Source organism: Oncorhynchus gorbuscha, linkage group LG25 (assembly GCF_021184085.1).
Source record: "Oncorhynchus gorbuscha isolate QuinsamMale2020 ecotype Even-year linkage group LG25, OgorEven_v1.0, whole genome shotgun sequence".
Taxonomy (NCBI): domain Eukaryota; kingdom Metazoa; phylum Chordata; class Actinopteri; order Salmoniformes; family Salmonidae; genus Oncorhynchus; species Oncorhynchus gorbuscha.
Window position 1 is genome coordinate 3,317,617 of NC_060197.1, and position 16,881 is coordinate 3,334,497.

Genomic DNA, 16,881 nt, shown 5'->3' on the forward strand with positions numbered 1-16,881 from the left:
ACAAACCTAGACTAGGCCTATATCCCCAACATGCTTTCAGTCAATAGCATGAATAGTCATCACAGAGTAGCTAGGCAGTCTATAAAATTGACAGTGCTTTATTTGTGAAATTATTTTTTACATTTTTCTGATGTGAATACAGAAAAAGTGGAAGGTCAGAAACCGTCTTTTCCACCACCCCCAATCCCAAGACAGACGTTTATAGTGGAGGCTATTATAAGGAGTCTTTTAAAGACCTTGGCTACTGACATTTCAGGTCAATATGTCACATTACATCTTATATTGAGAAAATACTCTAATGAAGTTATAGGCTTAATTAAGGGTTCAAAATGGTTACCGTACTATTTTTCTAGATTACCTATCCATATGGGTGGGCCTATGGAACAAACAGGATAGGCTACTTTTCAAGAAAGCATTTTACATTTACATTTAAGTCATTTAGCAGACGCTCTTATCCAGAGCGACTTACAAATTGGATAAAGCATAAAGTCAGACGGAGTGAGCACTGCATAGATGTTCAATCACAGCTAGATTTTTCAAACATTTTTATCCTATCCTCATCAGACGTATGGTGATGTGCGTAACAGCGCTCCGCTAGGTTGCCTTCTATCTATTGACAGTCAGCGACTGCGCAAAGCCTACCTTGTAGTCTACTACCTAAGGTGGGAGGACTTCGGAGGAGGGTACAGTATCGACTTACTCTACTTAAATAAGAGATTGCACATAGAAGTGGAGGTTATGGGGGACTGAACTGCATCCATTAACCCAACATCACGGAGGGAATTCCCTGACAAAACCGCACTAAACGCAATTGGAGTGAATGGGAAAATACACCGTAGATTGCCGGTATATCGCGTTATTGGACCTCAGTGATACACATATGCCAGTTTTCTCTTCGCCATCCAGAACCTTGATTTGGTGACTCATTCTTCGTTCGTTCATTTTCTGGATTTCGTTGCCTGCCCGGTGAGGAGTAACCTACATAATGAAGTTCAAGCCGAACCAGACCAGAACGTATGATGGCGAGGGCTTCAAGAAACGAGCCGCATGCTTGTGCTTCAAGAACGACCGTGAAGAAGAGGTATAAACGTCAACGTTAGATGGTTATATTTCTCATTGACATTTCAGGGGACCGATGCTGTCCTGTCTTTAAACCAAACCACGGTTCTCGGCTATATCCTACACTTGTTAATATGTTATCTATAATTGCCTATTGTAAATAGACTTAAATAGGTTTTCATTGTGGTTTTACCACTTCATTCATCAGAAAATGTCGATGTGCGGGGGGCTATCTTGCGGTGTCTGAAAGAAATGCTTCAGCGGGTTTTTAAAACCTAATGATTAGAGATGTAGGCTTGATTTTAAACAACAACAAAAAAACAGGAGTGTTTATAGTCTATTTATACGCTTTTTTAGCCTACATTCCATGGCTTTTGGAATACATCCTCAGTGGTGTTGTGTGACTGCCCGCGGCTATCCAGTTTGGGCTAGTTTGAGAGCAAAGCGAGGGGGGCGAGGCGCTCTGTTGCATGTTTCATTCGACGGGCGGGACATCAGTCCAGCCATTGCTACATTCTATGACGATACCACTGTACTAATGCATACGGGTTTAAATACTAGTAACAATATCACCGTTATCATTTTACACTTTATAATCTTTGCTGCCTCAAAAATGAAATGAAAATGCGTTATTGATGAAGTGGCCATTTTGTAAGACATGGTTTCAGTATCCTAGGCTAAAATCAAAGGTAGCCTAGTGAAAAGTAGTCTCAATCAAAGCTTTGTTTTATATTTCTGGTTTGAGAGAACATCTTTAACAAATTGCTGTAGTCCTAGACAATATGCCTCGTAATAGTTTCTGTTTTTTAACGGGCTTCACCGTGATAGCCTACGCACCACCATGATGCAAGCGTTCAGTCTTTTAGCAAAATGGACAATCTACCCAAGTCAATTTCCCCGAAATTATAACAACATATAGCACTCGTTCCACACATTTTTTAAAACATTTTATTAAATGTGAAGCAATTATTTCCATGAAATAGGCTATATTGTTGTGCATGTGTCATTTCAGTCAATAAAGCATGCGCCAATTGTTTCTGCCTAGGCCTATTTAATTGTTTAAAGCCACAATTTATACAGATATGACTTAGACCTACTACCGTAACAAGTTAAATAGGCCCACTTTATCATAACTAAAATCTATGGACTTTTTCCGTTATATGTTACTATTTAATTTCACGGTAAAGTCTACACCAGTTGTATTCTGCGCATGTGACAAATACAATTGGATTGATCTGATTTGTTGTCATAGGAGACTTAGTAAGCAAATGATGTCATTGTTCAGTGCATGAACTAAAGTCGAGAAGACTTAAGGTTGGTCATTAATGTAAAAGTGGCGATGCTTTTCATCCCTTACTTGTGGCTCAGTCTTGTTTATGAACAGCTCCTACATTTGGATTTGTACTGTCTGATACAAATCCAACTCTGTATCAGACAGTTCAAGACACTGCAGCCTCTGACTTCCCTGCACCACTGTTATGCAATAAATAAGCTGCAGACTTTATCTGTCTGTCATGAAGAACTCTATCAGAGCACTCAAGTATTTGAGAGAGAGAGAGCGAGAGAGAGAGGGAGAGAGATGGCCTGAAGGAGAAACTGTTCTCCCTTAAACTGCGGGAGCCTTGTTCTCTCCCTCATGTATAGCTGGTTCTTTCAGGAACAAGGAATAGAGATATATCAGTTTGCTGTGTGTCGGTGTGTCCGTGCCATAGGCACATTGCATTGTGGTAGAGCAGCTGGAAGGCTTTCTCACTGAGTTATATTAATGAGACAGCCCAATCTCAGTCTCAATGCTGCATCCCAATCTCCCCTTTGATTTTTACTTGTGAAGTATCTATTAACATTAGTAATCACCTACACACACAATCTTGTTGCTGACATTTCATATGTAATACTATAAAACAAGTCAACCTTTGTGTAATATGTTAGCTTGTTTTAATATTTAAGATACCTGTGGTGGAACAAATGGAGACCATCTTCAATCACCCACCTGTGTCTCTGGTCAAGGGTATTGTTAGGTCAAGAAATGCTTTGCCCCTGTCTGTTCAACTGTTATACTGAGCTGTAGTAATGTATAGAGCCCATCCCCAGGAACATCTTTACAGAGTTTGCTCTGGGACTGTCCAGCTACTCTGTTGTAATTGCATGAACTCGTTAAGCCTGAATAGGAGAAAAGCCTCTGTGGCTCCTGCGTGGCCAATACTGTCTTTGCCAATGACACCTCTTTGTGCCAATCCCATTCTGTTGAATCCCTGAAGGATTGTGGCCTATCTATATCTGAAGACCTGGTCTCAACTTGCTTTGGTCAGATCTCAGCAATCAAATCTCAGTCCCCTTTGTGGAGATGGAACAAAAATGTAGCTTCTCCTGGTTAATAGGAACTCTGTGTGATGTCAGAGACTTTGTTTAAGGAATGGAAAAGGAGAAAGAGGAACCCCCTGGGTCAGGTGTTCAGTGACAAGGTTTAAAGTCCATCAAGGGAAAACAGGAACATGACATCCCTCAGGGCCAGTGGGTGGGTCATTTGCCTCCAACAACAGTAGAGACTAGGAGAGCGTTCATGCCAGTGGGTAGGAGCGGTCTGTTAATAGGTGTCTCACTGAGACTGTATTACAGTACATTGTCTTTTCAGTCCACTGTGTCGCTACAAGACTAAGGGTTTGTTGACACTTGGCAAAGTTGAAGTACGGTTTATTGTTGGTCTGGATGGACTAAAGGGTAGCCTATTACTAGGCAAATGATGTTGCCCTACTTGTATATTGCTGGATAGGAGTTAAAGCTGTATTGAATGTGTGTGGTCTGGAATTGGCATATAGTTGGGCTTTGTTTTCTTATATCGACTAGGCTGAAAGTAGGTGTATTTGGTGTAAAACAAGGGGCAGCAAACTTCCTTATGTTGACTTCATACGTCTATTATGACTAACCACTCTCCTAATGCATTAAAATACTCCTGTCTAAAACTTCAAACCTCCGTAGGCTGGCATGTGGGAGACTGGTTTATTCGACAGCCACAGTGTTGCTCCTCCGAGAAAGTAGGTGTTTATTTCCTCCCTGAGATTCCTGGCCCGTTTAGCAGGCTTACAAAACACACTGGAATCTCGCTGGGAGACGCTGCTCTATTCCCTTTGCCCCCCCCATCTGCACCTGACCTTTGACCTATCCAATATGTTGGTGTGGCGTTTTGCTCCTCGCTGTGCCGAGTGTTCCTCAGTGCCATGATTTTTCTGTGGGACATACCTTGTTAGCCTAAGCTGTTGACATAAATGACATGAACAATGTTTTGTATATTGCATGAATTTGTATGAGGTGCTGACAAGCTTTATGTCTTTCCTGGAATTAGTTAAATTCGTAACTGTTCATATCCAACCACATTTTGAGCAAGAAATAGAAAAGATAGGACTTAAAAGTGAAGCAAAAATAACACTGGCAGCATGTAGTCTAGCTAGATTTGTATTGTAAACTCCACGGTAGACACTGTCAAACACAGTGACATCCCTGAGCTGCTTAAAGCCTTGCCCCCAAAAACATATTTGCAAAAGGCCCACAGCGGTACCCCACCCCCATATATAAACACAGACAGTATCCCCCCACACACACACACACACACACTTGTGTATACACACGTACACTCACATTCTGAAGCACTAGCAGTCTGTTATAAATAGGTTAGTAGGTTCATTCTATCTCCATGGTTTAAGGCTTTATAATGTAGGGTACTAAGCAGACAGTTGGATCCCCTCATCTGTATGTGGCGCCCGTAAATATAGCTAACTGTCCCACTCCCTGTCCACCCTCCATCCCCTCTTAGCCCGGGACGAGCCAGATGAGATGTCGGCTCAGTTAAGGTCCGGAACATGACGTGGTGACCCAGAGTAGAAGGGTGACATGTGCCGTATCCACTGTGTGGCCTCTCTTGACCACTTGACTTGTCACTACCTGGCTCCAAGCTCGGACCACAACAAGTCTGCTTCAGAAATCCCACAATCCCATTAGAGCAGCACAGAGGAGTGTCAAAGCCAAGCTTGCTAGCTGATATTACATGGCTGTCAGGCTGACACACTGGTCCCGTATAGAGGGGTCTGGATGGGGAAAAGATGGAAGGTAAAAGCCACACAAGCTGCTTCTGACGCTGCATCACTGTCATATGTCGTATTCGACTGACTTGAGTTGGATGTTTCCTCAGCATGGTGAGCGACATCTGAGCAACTATGAGCCCCATAAGTCATGAGTGTGTGTGTGTGTATTGCATCATGACAATGCAGATACATGCTCATTCAATCTGTACGGATCGTTGTACATGGCAGACTGTGGTGTAATTTAAGCTCAGGCACCTGCTTTGATGTGCCCAAAAAGGACCTGATCTGGGTCAATCGATCAGCCAAGGTGGAGCAGAGGGCCCTGTGGTGGAGCAGAGGGCCCTGTGGTGGAGCAGAGGGCCCTGTGGTGGAGCAGAGGGCCCTGTGGTGGAGCAGAGGGCCCTGTGGTGGAGCAGAGGGCCCTGTGGTGGAGCAGAGGGCCCTGTGGTGGAGCAGAGGGCCCTGTGGTGGAGCAGAGGGCCCTGTGGTGGAGCAGAGGGCCCTGTGGTGGAGCAGAGGGCCCTGTGGTGGAGCAGAGGGCCCTGTGGTGGAGCAGAGGGCCCTGTGGTGGAGCAGAGGGCCCTGTGGTGGAGCAGAGGGCCCTGTGGTGGAGCAGAGGGCCCTGTGGTGGAGCAGAGGGCCCTGTGGTGGAGCAGAGGGCCCTGTGGTGGAGCAGAGGGCCCTGTGGTGGAGCAGAGGGCCCTGTGGTGGAGCAGAGGGCCCTGTGGTGGAGCAGAGGGCCCTGTGGTGGAGCAGAGGGCCCTGTGGTGGAGCAGAGGGCCCTGTGGTGGAGCAGAGGGCCCTGTGGTGGAGCAGAGGGCCCTGTGGTGGAGCTGGACTCACAGAGCTATTGTGTTTTCTCTTCCAGGTGTTGCTGGTGAGCAGCAGTCGGCATCCGGACCAGTGGATTGTCCCAGGTGGAGGGATGGAGCCTGAGGAGGAGCCCTGTGGTGCAGCGGTCAGAGAGGTGTTTGAAGAGGTGAGTTCACCTGTCATCATCATATAAAGGAAATATCCAATCATTCTGAATGTTATATTGTTTTTGTGCATCTCTGAGTGATGTTGTATCAATTCCCGGGGTCATTTCATGTTTTCATATGATGCAAAACCTTTGCAGATACACATCAAAATTAAAGAATGACCTGGGAGTCGATAGAGCATCGCTCAGAGATGCACAAAAACAATATCACATTCAGAATGATTGGATCTTTACTTGAATCTAATCATCACCATAATCATCAGTGATGATGAATTTGAAATTAATCACAAAGTGGGTGTGTAACTAATAGCTATATGCACGCACAAAACACACATTGATCTGATGGTCATTCATTGATTTGTCTGTAAAGAACATGCCTTTTAGTGATGGGTGAGACTATTGTAATGTGTTAGTTGTAAACTCTGGCTTCAAGTCATGTAGTGATCATGTCATCTATATGAGTATCAATCTCTGGCCCCTGATTGGTCATTTAAAGGCAACGTGCAGGAATGTCTGTAGGCCCGAAATATTCTCATATACACTATGAGATAGATAGAGACACCCTCTATAATTCACCACTGCCTTCCTTGTGGCATGAGACTGATCTTGTCGATCTCCTGGGATGTCTCAATGGCACTTCACATCATGTTTTCTCCGAAGTGGCTTCACCGCTAAAGGGTTCAGCTCTGAGAGACTTGATGTATGCAAGGATTGTGGGTGAGGGGAACTCTCTTATGACATGACAGAATTGGGAGGTACATTTTGGTGGGTCCAAGGTGGGTTTGTATAGAAAGGGGTCAGAAGGATTTGGTTTGGGTATGACTGAGGAGCTTGTGGTATTCCAAAGGTCCAGCTGGTGGGAACGTACTTGGCTCCCTGCTGGATTCCAGCACATTCACAGGTCCTAAAGCCTGTCCAGTGGACATGGGCAGATACTTTGTGAAGCTTGATAAAGGGGAATGGGGGTGTTGGTCATGTGTCTTTTTGGAAACAGTAACCTCTCAGATTTTGACCTCTAAATATACAGCAGGACTGGGTGGGTTTGTGTTGTGATATTCAATCACATCTCTCTCTCTCTCACACACACACTCTCCTAACTCGTCGAAGGTTTTCATACTAAAACCCCCACACAGTATTGTCAAGAATTGGGACTTCTCTACTTTCCTTTTTAATCTAACACAAGTGTTTTGGTTTGTCAAATTGCCATAGGCCCAATACGGTCATCTCACATCCCCCTAATGCCTCTTCTCTCTCCCACCAGGCAGGAGTGAAAGGCAAGTTGGGACGTCTCCTAGGTGTGTTTGAGGTAAGATGTGACTCTGGGCTGACAGTAATTATAAGACAGTTACATTTTTACTCCCTGAAAAACTGTCATTGCTCTCTTGTGTAAATTGTCACATGAATGAAATTCAAGAATAGAAAATGAGTGGATTTGGTTGATGCCTAGTCAAGGGTTGAAAAACTACCCTAAAGCATGTGCACCCTCTGAAAGCAGCTGTTTTGTCTTGAGGTGCCACAGGTAGAGGCTCTTCCAACCTGAATTTTCAAATGGAGTTTTCCTTTTAACTTTACAGCAGAATCAAGACCGAAAGCATCGAACTTACGTTTACGTATTGACCGTGACGGAGACATTGGAAGCATGGGAGGACTCGGTCAACATAGGTGAGTTTATGGTCACATGACATCAGGACTTCAATGTCTAGTATAATTATCTGTTTTCCAGGAAGGATGTTGCCAGTATCAACAGACTAAATAATGAAATCCCACTCACTGACTAAAAGGCCTGGGATTGCAGAAAACAAGCAACAAACAAGTTCAATATTTTTCCAATAATATCCGGCTTCACCTAATCTAAAGTTTGGAGTCATAACACATCAATTCCAAAGTGGCTGATTAAGACTCAACTTATGCTGCTAACAGCTAAATCACACCAGCCTGCTGGCTTTGGAGAGGTGGACTAAAATAGCTGGTCAAAGGTAGAGTAAAATATGAACTTGCAGGTCATCTATCCCAGGCCTTCCCAAACAGGCCGTGACTCACCACTGACTGCACTGAACAATGTGACCTGACCTCTGAAATCCATTAATCATCCTTTAGACTTCATCAGTCTTTTTCCTGAGTGGCTGGAGCTTTCAGTCCTTATAGATCTTACAATAGGCAGTATATCAGTCTCAAGTCTTTAAGTCGTTTTTGTTTACTGACTTAACCGCGCCAATATTTGTTACTTTGCACTAATAGTCCTCATTCCCGTTAACACACAGGATTACCAAACATGGTCTACAACTTGTTCCTCAAAAAGAATGTTGTGAAAGCATGCCACCGTGATTGACCTTTCCTTTAAATGAGCTCATGTCTATGGCCTCATCTTCACGCAATAACACTGTAGCTGTTGTTAGAGATAATCAATGTATTCTGATAACATGTATTCAAAATGGCTATTAGCACCGTTCACAAGACTTTTGGTAGGCTGAAATTAATAGGGTCATTTTGAATGTTTAGATGACATACGTTGGGCGTGTTTGCAGATTGGTAAGGGGATACGTGAATATTTTATTGACAGTGCCACATGGGGTTGATCCAGATCCCATATCTTTGTGAGAAGATCCCCACCCCTCAAAGGGCAAATGTCACACTAAGTTAATGTGGAAAAGCCCAGTAGTTCTGACTGGTTATTGGGACTGTATTAAAAACATGCTCTGGAACTTTGGCGACTAGCAAGTATTAAGCGCTTTGGGCCAGTAATCAAAAGGTCTCTGTTTCAAATAATTTTTATGAAACCCTTAACAATATTCAATTTCAAAATGACAATGCCGCCTTCAGGTGGTTGGTGTACAACATCCACTACTTGCCCCCCCCTGGTGGTCAATAGAAGGAGTAATTCACACTTGGTCTCTCTCTCCCCCTGCAGGTCGTAAACGTGAGTGGTTCACAGTGGATGAAGCCATTAAAGTCCTGCAGCACCACAAGCCGGACCACGCTGAGTACTTGAAGCGGCTTCATCTCAGCTGCTCTCCAACTAATGGGAACTCCCTGCTCCCCAGCCAGCCCCCTAATGACAACTTCCCCCGTTACGGCCCCCCCCACCACAGGATCTGTTCTGGGCCCCTCGCGCAGATAGGACTGGCCCCTTCCCACACCTATGAACTATCTTCTACCTGTACAGATACACTGAAAACGGACATTTTGCATGAATATACGAATCCTCAGAGTCACGGCTCACGCCACATGTATGTAAATGACTGTATACTTGGACAAACACCAAAGCCATACTTGGAACTGTGTTTGGATGATTCAGTTAAGGAATGCCTTTCAGTAACGTCTTTAAGAATGTTCTATTGGGGTCAATTGTATTATTATTTTCTTCCATAATTAAGAAAATCACACAACATGGCTGCCACAGAAAATGGGTCATTGGCTGACAATAGGATGGAAAATGGCAGTGTCATTGGACCTCAGGAGCTGGAGCAGTGTTGACAACAAAGAGATGCTACCTCAGTTGGACGAGCACTGGAAGGTCTTAGCACGGTGTCAGATTCCCTTTGGCTGGCGTTTAACCTGTACAAACAAACTACAGCTCAAAAATATGACTGTTTACCTACTTCAAGTAGTACCATACTGTGTGGGCAGAAGACAAGGGCTCACTATTGTCCCTCCCTGTTCACCTCAGTAATTGGTGCCCTACTTCAAGTTTAGTTGTAAAAACAACACATTTTGTATTTCTTATAGGGAGCATTTCACATTTAATTGCCTTTAATTGTGTTGCCTTGATTGTCATCAGTTTTTTTTTCTCCATCTAGCATGATCATGAATAACAATAATTTGATATACTAATTTAATAATTAACACCCGCCCCATATATGACCTGGCCATAAGAGTCTCTTTACTAGTTGAAGGCAGGCCCTCTTTAATATAATATCTACATTTCATTCAATTGCCATAAATGATGTCTCCTCAGTGCTGAGATAATATACCTTAATCCACAGTTGAGCATCTTGTCTGACCGCTGAATGAGCATTGAACCCCCCCCACACAGGGGACCTGTAAATACTCTGCTGCAGAGAAGTGTAGAGTTGTGTCTGGTTAACAGAAATGCAACCATATGAACTTTTCTCCTCCATATTTGCGATTGTTTTTCTAATGATGTAAAAAAAAAATGCCGTACCATGTAGTGAAGGTGTGACGGTAAAAAATGTCCTCCTTTTAGTTCCACCTGAGAACAGAGATGAGATGACATGGAACAACGAATAGGGAATGGAAATGAGTGCTCTCTGTTAGATTCATGGTGGGACGACACATGGAAATGTTCTTACGATGGACATGGATGTGAGATATTATAGTTGAGAACACACTTGTAAATTGTAGTGCTTTACTGGAGATTACACAAACATAAGTAGTTTCACTTTTTAATGTTATCACTCAACCACTATCTCACCCAGACTCCCAGCATTCATTTTATCACAAGAATACCCCTCTGAGGCAGACATTGTCAAATACATACCAGTATGTCAACTTTCAAATACTTGAGGTATTGTAGGGTGGGTGGAGTTTGTACTTTTGGGATTATTCCACTGGTTCCATTTTACTAGGCAAGCTAAATCAAGAGCACTGTATTTTACATGTGCACTTGACCAGGGTCTGCCATTGTGGATAATGCTTGTTTTAATTTGTGCTCATGCTTTATCAAAGCAGTTTTTTGGGAGGGGGTGTTTAGGGGCCAGTAAATAACCGAAGAAAGGGTTAAACAGATGAAGGTGGGATCTATTGTGAGTTTGATATTGACCCTTCTTAAAATCTGTTGCATGAAAAGATTTCACCGGCCTGTCTGATTGGACAGTCATCTGGCTGGTCCAGTCTTTCTATAAAACCTGTCATTGGATAATGTCTGCCACTTGGTCAGACTACATGTGTTGTTTGTTGCATACATTGTGTCTATGTGACAAATACATATCGATCCTGTGCCAAATGACAAATGTTTGATATAATTGGCCAGGCAGAATGATAAAGTCAAAATCGACTTACTCTATCCATGTCTAATACATGATAATATTTGGTGTATTTGGTAATGTTCGAAGGATAAAAAAAAATACATGGTTATTCATGAAACTATCACCTTTAACCAGTTGTATTTCTTTATGGATATAACAATTTATGGAGAATTGATTGATGCATACTGGTACACTACATTCAGGAAGGAAAGTAAGGACATTAATGCTATTTGTTCTGAATTGCGAGGACCTTTTAAAAAATGTATTGCGGGAAATAAGTGGCAAATGTACAGCAGCTGTAGTTTTATTTTGAATGAATTACCCCCATGGTCCCTTATTACTGACACTAAACAGTCCCTGTATAATGAATGGGTGGGGGACTGCTGTGAATGTGTGTTGATCAACTTAGTTCCAGGCACTCTCTCACTAAGGTGTCTTGAAGAACTCACTAGTTTATCAATGCAAAACAGAATTTCCTTTATGATCATATGAACAGTGAAATTGGATAAAGTGGATTGAAGACTATTCTGTTTGGAATAATAATGAATTAAAAGGGAATTACTTGACTCCAGCCTGTCTGTAATGTCTGTACTGAATCTACTCATTTTGCTCAGTGTTTCTCCAGTCTTTTGGTACATTGTTGGTGCATGTTTGTGTGAGGGTGGTGTTAGTGGGTGGGTCAGGTGTTACTTTGTGTTTGTTTTCCAATAAAAAGACGGCATAGAACAGGATGTCCACAAGGATGCTGCATGGAAACGGACACAAGATGAAGATTTACATTTACATTTAAGTCATTTAGACATACTGGCCCTTCAATCCAGAGCGTTGTTGACAAATTGGTGCATCCACAATATGACATCCAGTGGAACAACCACTTTACAATAGTGCATCTAAATATTTTAAGGGGGGAGGGGGGTGAGAAGGATTACTTTATCCTATCCTAGGTATTCTTCAAAAGTGGGGTTTCAGGTGTCTCCGGAAGGTGGTGATTGACTCCGCTGTCCTGGCGTCGTGAGGGAGTTTGTTCCACCATTGGGGAGCCAGAGCAGCAAAAATTTTGACTGAGCTGAAAGTCTGTACTTCCTCAGTGGTAGGGAGGCGAGGCCAGAGGTGGATGAACGCAGTGCCCTTATTTGGGTGTAGGGCCTGATCAGAGCCTGGAGGTACTGAGGTGCCGTTCCCCTCACAGCTCCGTGGCAAGCACCATGGTCTTGTAGCGGATGCGACTTCAACTGGAAGCCAGTGGAGAGACATCAGGAGCGGGTGACGTCTCTTGGGAAGGTTGAACACTAGACGGGCTGCGGCGTTCTGGATGAGTTGTAGGGGTTTAATGGCACAGGCAGGGAGCCCAGCCAACAGCGATTGCAGTAATCCAGACGGGAGATGACAAGTGCCTGGATTAGGACCTTTGAGGCAGGGTCGTACTCTGCGGATGTTGTAGAGCATGAACCTACAGGAACGGGCCACCGCCTTGATGTTAGTTGAGAACGACAGTTTGTTGTCCAGGATCACGCAAGGTTCTTAGCACTCTGGGAGGAGGACACAATGGAGTTGTCAACCGTGATGGCGAATCATGGAACGGGCAGTCCTTCCCGGGAGGAAGAGCAGCTCAAGAACTTCAGCTTGAGGTGGTGATCCGTCATCCACACTGATATGTCTGCCAGACATGCAGAGATGCGCCCACCTGGTCATCAGAAGGGGGAAAGGAGAAGATTAATTGTTGGTTGCATAGCAATGATAGGAGAGACCATGTGAGGTTATGACAGAGCCAAGTGACTTGGTGTATAGCTCAGAATAGGAGAGGGCCTAGAACAGAGCCCTGGGGGACACCAGTGGTGAGAGCGCGTGGTGAGGAGACAGATTCTCGCCACGCCACCTGGTAGGAGCGACCTGTCAGGTAGGACGCAATCCAAGCGTGGGCCGCGCCGGAGATGCCCAACTCGGAGAGGGTGGAGAGGAGGATCTGATGGTTCACAGTATCGAAGGCAGCCGATAGGTCTAGAAGGATGAGAGCAGAGGAGAGAGTTAGCTTTAGCGGTGCGGAGCGCCTCCGTGATACAGAGAAGAGCAGTCTCAGTTGAATGACTAGTCTTGAAACCTGACTGATTTGGATCAAGAAGGTCGTTCTGAGAGAGATAGTGGGAGAGCTGACCAAGGACGGCACGTTCAAGAGTTTTGGAGAGAAAGAAAGAAGGGATACTGGTCTGTAGTTGTTGACATCGGAGGGATCGAGTGTAGGTTTTTTCAGAAGGGGTGCAACTCTCGCTCTCTTGAAGACGGAAGGGACGTAGCCAGCGGTCAGGGATAAGTTGATGAGCGAGGTGAGGTAAGGGAGAAGGTCTCCGGAAATGGTCTGGAGAAGAGAGGAGGGGATAGGGTCGAGCGGGCAGGTTGTTGGGCGGCCGGCCAAGTCACAAGACGCGAGATTTCATCTGGAGAGAGAGGGGAGAAAGAGGTCAGAGCACAGGGTAGGGCAGTGTGAGCAGAACCAGCGGTGTTGTTTGACTTAGCAAACGAGGATCGGATGTCGTCGATCTTCTTTTCAAAATGGTTGACGAAGTCATCTGCAGAAGGGAGGAGGGGGGAGGGGGGGAGGATTCAGGAGGGAGGAGAATGTGGCAAAGAGCTTCCTAGGGTTAGAGGCAGATGCTTGGAATTTAGAGTGGTAGAAAGTGGCTTTAGCAGCAGAGACAGAGGAGGAAAATGTAGAGAGGAGGGAGTGAAAGGATGCCAGGTCCGCAGGGAGGCGAGTTTTCCTCCATTTCCGCTAATCCTTCCGGAGCCCTGTTCTGTGAGCTCGCATTGAGTCAAGCCACGGAGCGGGAGGGGAGGACCGAGCCGGCCTGGAAGATAGGGGACATAGAGAGTCAAAGGATGCAGAAAGGGAGGAGAGGAGGGTTGAGGAGGCAGAATCAGGAGATAGGTTGGAGAAGGTTTGAGCAGAGGGAAGAGATGATAGGATGGAAGAGGAGAGAGTAGCGGGGGAGAGAGAGCGAAGGTTGGGACGGCGCGATACCATCCGAGTAGGGGCAGTGTGGGAAGTGTTGGATGAGAGCGAGAGGGAAAAGGATACAAGGTAGTGGTCGGAGACTTGGAGGGGAGTTGCAATGAGGTTAGTGGAAGAACAGCATCTAGTAAAGATGAGGTCGAGCGTATTGCCTGCCTTGTGAGTAGGGAGGGAAGGTGAGAGGGTGAGGTCAAAAGAGGAGAGGAGTGGAAAGAAGGAGGCAGAGAGGAATGAGTCAAAGGTAGACGTGGGGAGGTTAAAGTCACCCAGAACTGTGAGAGGTGAGCCGTCCTCAGGAAAGGAGCTTATCAAGGCATCAAGCTCATTGATGAACTCTCCGAGGGGACCTGGAGGGCGATAAATGATAAGGATGTTAAGCTTGAAAGGGCTGGTAACTGTGACAGCATGAAATTCAAAGGAGGCGATAGACAGATGGGTAAGGAGAAAGAGAGAATGACCACATGGGAGAGATAAGGATCCCTATGCCACCACCCCGCTGACCAGAAGCTCTCGGGGTGTGCGAGAACACGTGGGCGGACGAAGAGAGAGTTTAGGAGTAGCAGTGTTATCTGTGGTGATCCATGTTTCTGTCAGTGCCAAGAAGTCGAGGGACTGGAGGGAGGCATAGGCTGAGATGAACTCTGCCTTGTTGGCTGCAGATCGGCAGTTCCAGAGGCTACCGGAGACCTGGAACTCCATGTGGGTCGTGCGCGCTGGGACCACCAGATTAGGGTGGCAGCGGCCACGCGGTGTGGAGCGTTTGTATGGTCTGTGCAGAGAGGAGAGAACAGGGATAGACAGACACATAGTTGACAGGCTACAGAAGAGGCTACGCTAATGCAAGGAGATTGGAATGACAAGTGGACTACACGTCTCGAATGTTCAGAAAGTTAAGCTTACGTAACAAGAATCTTATTGACTAAAATTATTAAAAGATGCTCCAGGGCACTTAGGAGGGGTGCATGAGACATACTGGCCCTTCAATATTTTTAAGGTTGTTAAAAAAATGATAGGCTGCAGCCCAATGAACTGAAAATTAAGTTGGAAAAAATAAAATAGTATTTATAAAGCCCTTTTTACATCAGACTTCACAAAGTGCTTTATAGTAAGGTGTCTGCTCATGTAACTACCATGTACGCTGAGGAAAAATATAAACAAAACATGTACAGTCGTGGCCAAAAGTTGAGAATGACAAAAATATTAATTTTCACAAAGTCTGCTGCCTCAGTTTGTATGATGGCAATTTGCATATACTGTTAATTGCAAACTCCCTCTTTGTCATGCAAATAAACTGAATCCCCCAAAAACATTTCCGCTGCATTTCAGCCCTGCCACAAAAGACCAGCTGACATCATGCTAGTGATTCTCTCTAACACAAGTGTGAGGTTTGACGAGGACAAGGCTAGAGGTCCCTCTGTCATGCTGATTGAGTTTGAATAACAGACGGGAAGCTCTAAAAGCAGGGTGGTGCTTGGAATTATTGTTCTTCCTCTATCAACCATGGTTACCTGCAAGGAAACATATACCGCCGTCATTGCTTTGCACAAAAAAGGCTTCACAGGCAAGGATATTGCTGCCAGCAAGATTGCACCTAAATCAACCATTTATCGGATCATCAAGAACTTCAAGGAGAGCGGTTCAACTGTTGTGAAGAAGGCTTCAGGGCGCCCAAGAAAGTCCAGCAAGCGCCAGGACCGTCTCCTAAAGTTGGTTCAGCTGTGGGATCGGGGCACCACCAGTACAGAGCTTGCTCAGGAATGGCAGCAGGCAGGTGTGAGTGCATTTGCACGCACAGTGAGGCAAAGACTTTTGGAGGATGGCCTGGTGTCAAGAAGGGCAGCAAAGAAGACACTTCTCTCCAGGAAAAACATCAGGGACAGACATATTCTGCAAAAGGTACAGGGATTGGACTGCTGAGGACCGGGGTAAAGTCATTTTCTCTGATGAATCCCCTTTCCGATTGTTTGGGGCATCCGGAAAAAAGCTTGTCCGGAGAAGACAAGGTGAGCGCTACCATCAGTCCTGTGTCATGCCAATAGTAAAGCATCCTGAGACCATTCATGTGTGGGGTTGCTTCTCAGCCAAGGGAGTGGGCTCACTCACAATTTTGCCTAAGAACACAGCCATGAATAAAGAATGGTACCAACACATCCTCCGAGAGCAACTTCTCCCAACCATCCAGGAACAGTTTGGTGACGAACAATGCCTTTTCCAGCATGATTGGAGCACCTTGCCAAGAAGGGTAAACATTGCAAATATTGACTCTTTGCATCAACTTCATGTAATTGTCAATAAAAGCCTTTGACACTTATGAAATGCTTGTAATTATACTTCAGTATTCCATAGTAACATCTGACAAAAATATCTAAAGACACTGAGGCAGCAAACTTTGTGAAAATCAATATTTGTGTCATTTTCAAAACTTTTGACCACGACTGTAGTGTTGGTCCCATGTTTCATGAAACGAAAAAATATCCAAGAAATGTTTCATAAGCACAAAAAGCTAACATCACATGTTAGTGACCATTTCTCCTTTGCCAAGATAATCCATCCACCTGACAGGTGTGGCATATCAAGATGCTGATTAAACAGAATGATCATCAACTTGTGCTGGGGACAATAAAAGGCCAGTCTAAAATGTGCCGTTTTGTCACACAACACAATGCCACAGATGTCTCAAGTTTTGAAGGAGCGTGTAATTGGCATGCTGACTGCAGGAAAGTCCACCAGAGCTGTTGCCAGATAATTTAATCTGCCCCTTGGGGGTCTCCTGAG

At 44.8% G+C, this 16,881-nt stretch overlaps 1 protein-coding gene across 2 annotated transcripts; it reads left to right on the plus strand.

Moving 5' to 3' along the window:
- The first annotated feature begins 631 nt into the window (after positions 1 to 631).
- Positions 632 to 11,665, plus strand: LOC124014403 (diphosphoinositol polyphosphate phosphohydrolase 3-beta-like). Of its 2 annotated transcripts, none has more exons than XM_046329324.1 (5): positions 632 to 1,081; positions 6,004 to 6,114; positions 7,376 to 7,420; positions 7,692 to 7,776; positions 9,023 to 11,665. In XM_046329324.1, exons 1-5 carry the CDS (start codon positions 986 to 988, stop codon positions 9,481 to 9,483), a joined length of 798 nt encoding a protein of 265 aa, XP_046185280.1. In that variant the 5' UTR covers positions 632 to 985; the 3' UTR covers positions 9,484 to 11,665. The 2 variants fall into 2 exon arrangements, with proteins under 2 accessions (XP_046185280.1, XP_046185279.1); XM_046329323.1 differs by having other exon boundaries at positions 639 to 1,081; positions 7,689 to 7,776.
- The last annotated feature ends 5,216 nt before the right edge of the window (positions 11,666 to 16,881 follow it).

Coding starts and splice junctions, on each gene's coding strand:
- LOC124014403 (XM_046329323.1), top strand. CDS start 986: ATGAAGTTCAAGCCGAACCAGACCAGAACGTATGATGGCGAGGGCTTC. Junction 6,115..7,375: donor TCAGAGAGGTGTTTGAAGAG/GTGAGTTCACCT, acceptor CTCTCCCACCAG/GCAGGAGTGAAAGGCAAGTT. Junction 7,777..9,022: donor GGAGGACTCGGTCAACATAG/GTGAGTTTATGG, acceptor CTCCCCCTGCAG/GTCGTAAACGTGAGTGGTTC.